The 2,863-nt window shown below is 35.0% G+C and overlaps 1 protein-coding gene across 1 annotated transcript in view; it reads left to right on the top strand.

Moving 5' to 3' along the window:
• LOC107697075 (DBH-like monooxygenase protein 2 homolog) overlaps positions 1 to 2,571 on the top strand; it is an 11,572-nt gene extending 9,001 nt beyond the window's left edge. The window contains exons 12-16 of the mRNA XM_016497719.1: positions 36 to 132; positions 865 to 924; positions 1,985 to 2,115; positions 2,208 to 2,316; positions 2,419 to 2,571. Coding sequence (XP_016353205.1) covers positions 36 to 132; positions 865 to 924; positions 1,985 to 2,115; positions 2,208 to 2,316; positions 2,419 to 2,559 — 538 coding nt within the window. The 3' untranslated portion in view covers positions 2,560 to 2,571. The remainder of the gene's footprint in view (positions 1 to 35; positions 133 to 864; positions 925 to 1,984; positions 2,116 to 2,207; positions 2,317 to 2,418) is intronic.
• The last annotated feature ends 292 nt before the right edge of the window (positions 2,572 to 2,863 follow it).

The following is a 2,863-nucleotide window of genomic DNA, read 5'->3' as shown; positions in this document are numbered from 1 at the left end:
TTTTTTCTTTTTTTTTTTTTTTTTTACCTCTTCAGAGGAGGTAAACAGATCGATTTTCTAGCTGTGGATGAAAACTATGATTTTGAATATCAAGAAGTGACAAATTTGGGCAAAACTAAGACAGTGAAGTTGGTAAGTGTTAAAAGGTTTGAAAAAGGTTTTTAATGATTTCGGTTTGAAAAAGGTTTTTAATGATTTCAAGCATAAATATCAAATATATGCAATGCACAATAGCAAAAGCCAAATTTAAACAATCCTTAATCCTACCCAATACTTAAACTTAACAACTATTTTACTGAGTATTAATAAGCAGTAAATAGGAGAATTTTGAGGCAAAAGTCATAGTTAATAATTAGTTAATAGTGAGAATTGGACCATAATCTAAATATATGTATTTACTTGAGAGAATTAAATTAACCATTTCATGTCTATCCCTGTATCATTAACTTGTCAAGGTTGATATAGGATTTAGAAAAAGTAATTAGTAATAAAAAAAATTTGGGGGAGAGTAATTTGTACAGTAATCTAATTACACTGTTGAAGATGGAATTAGTAACTAGTAATTGATTACTTTTTTTGAGTAACTTACCCAACACTGGGGGAAACACATATGGGGCCTGCTTGGCCAACCGATATGGGTCAGACAAGGGCTAACACAATCAGTCCCATATAGGCTGCCTGCATGGGCCCAAGGTAGAACCCACATGGGTAATCTCTATGTGGGTTCTGAATGGGGAAGCACATATGGGGCCTCTTTGACCAAATTTCACTTTGTATATATATATATATATATATATATATATATATATATTAGTATATAATTATTGGCAATAAATGAAATAAAGCAACTTTTTGGTCTTTCAGGGTGACAAATTGCTGGTGGAGTGCACCTATAATACTGAAAACCGCAGCACACTCACATGGGTTGGTACATTTACACAGAGGATCATATTGTCTTTTCTACAATAGCATGTATCTTCAAATTTCACTGATTTTCATTATCTTAAAATCCAGATTATATTAAAAGTCAGAGCCTGGTGGGTGCACATATGTTTTCATATGTTCAGTTCCAGAAATGTGTATGAGGTTTAATCATATTTATGAGATTTCCTGATCCTGTTTCTCACACTTTTCCTATAGGTTCCTTTTTGCTATCCAGTAAAAACATAGAACAGCCATAAAGTATAGCGTGCTGCAGTGAAGTAATTTTGTAGGACAAACTGGAAGTTGGTATCACCCAGGTTCCCTTGACTAAAACCCAATAGGATTTTTTCCATTGACTTTTGGATTATTGCAGAAAATAAGATCTGTAGCTAACAAAAGTTTGATTCTTACAAGCTTTGTTTCTTCATGATAATTTTCACAAATGAACACAACATTCATTCATTTCTAAGCCTAAATACAATCGCCAGAAGTAAAAAGCTAATGTAGGCTATAAAAGAACTACACCATGGTCACATAACTTTAACATTACTGCCATTACGCTTCTGACAACTCTTTCAGTCTTTATTTAAAAAAAAATTTCCCTAAAAGTTTGAGTTAGAATAGTTTGCAAAAGCATGTTTATAAACACAGTGAGGCTGTAAAAATGAACTATTGGAGTAGATGAGTTTACCTGTTCACCATTCAATGTCCCAGACGATCTCTGTAGTCCCATTTAACCACTTGTTAGTTACTGCCTTTTTCAAGACAAAAGCTTTAAAAAAAATTACAAAGGTGTATTACCGATGTATTTTACATTGTAGAATAAAACATGAAAATATCTTGAGCTTGTGTTAACCAAAGACCTCATATCAGGCATTTAACCAAAAACCCATTCAAAAAACCCACTGACATCAGGACAATGGAACTGGAAGTGCTAAAATGCCGGTTTCTGGGATTGGCCAACAAAAATACATCATCCCTGCAGCACTCTATTTGTGTAATACTTAAAAACACAGAAGAAAGATTATAGATGTGTAAAACTCCCTTTATCTGCCCGCAGGGGGGGCTCTCAACTTCAGATGAGATGTGTTTGGCCTTCCTCTTCTACTATCCAGCGATGAATCTGAGCAGCTGTATAAGCCTCCCTAATGCAGCTACTTTAATATCTGAGATGGGAGCAAACGATACTGCGTAATTTAATTTAAAACACTGATTGTTTTAATGAGTTTCCCTTTTAATATTTGTCCTAATGATAATGCAGCTTTTATTTGTTAACTTTGCAGTAATTGGGTCAATATGATGTTCATGAAGACTTGGAATGACATGTCTATCAATCAATACCAACAAACACTGAAGAGAATCGACCAGCTCGTCGTGGTCACAAACTCAAATGTAAGTGTCCACTCCTCCACAATATGAAGCTTTCAAACTTAACTGCTTCTGCTCTGACTACAGCTGTGTTTACCTGATGCTCTTTTGCATGTGTATTTCCAGAACAACGGATCACACAATAAAGGGACACTTCCTGATCTCAAAGTAATCCCGTCTGCACCCTGCATGAGCGGCTGTGCCACAAAAAGTCTTGCTTTGCTATCGCTGCTCCTCTGTTTGGCAGTGCAGTGGGCATCCTTATGAAACATTAATGCAAAATGCTACTGATGTAACCTATTGTTCTTTCATTTTCTGATTAAATGTCAATCATTTTAACTGAGCAAAACTCCTGGATCATATGGACGGTTTTGACAGCAACCTGAAAACCAGAAAAACAAAAATTGAGCAAACTACACTCTAAAAAATGCTGGGTTGTTTCAACCCAACTTTGGGTCAAATATGGACTAACCCAACTTTTGGGTTAAAAATTTAATGTAAAAATTTAACCCAACGGTTGGGTTAGTCCATATTTGACCCAAAGTTGGGTTGAAACAACCCAGCATTTTTT

This window comes from Sinocyclocheilus anshuiensis, unplaced genomic scaffold (genome assembly GCF_001515605.1).
Source record: "Sinocyclocheilus anshuiensis isolate Anshui unplaced genomic scaffold, SAMN03320099.WGS_v1.1 scaffold38, whole genome shotgun sequence".
NCBI classification, from domain to species: Eukaryota; Metazoa; Chordata; class Actinopteri; order Cypriniformes; family Cyprinidae; genus Sinocyclocheilus; species Sinocyclocheilus anshuiensis.
Note: the sequence above shows the minus strand (reverse complement) of the source record. Positions and strands in the feature narration are given on the sequence as shown.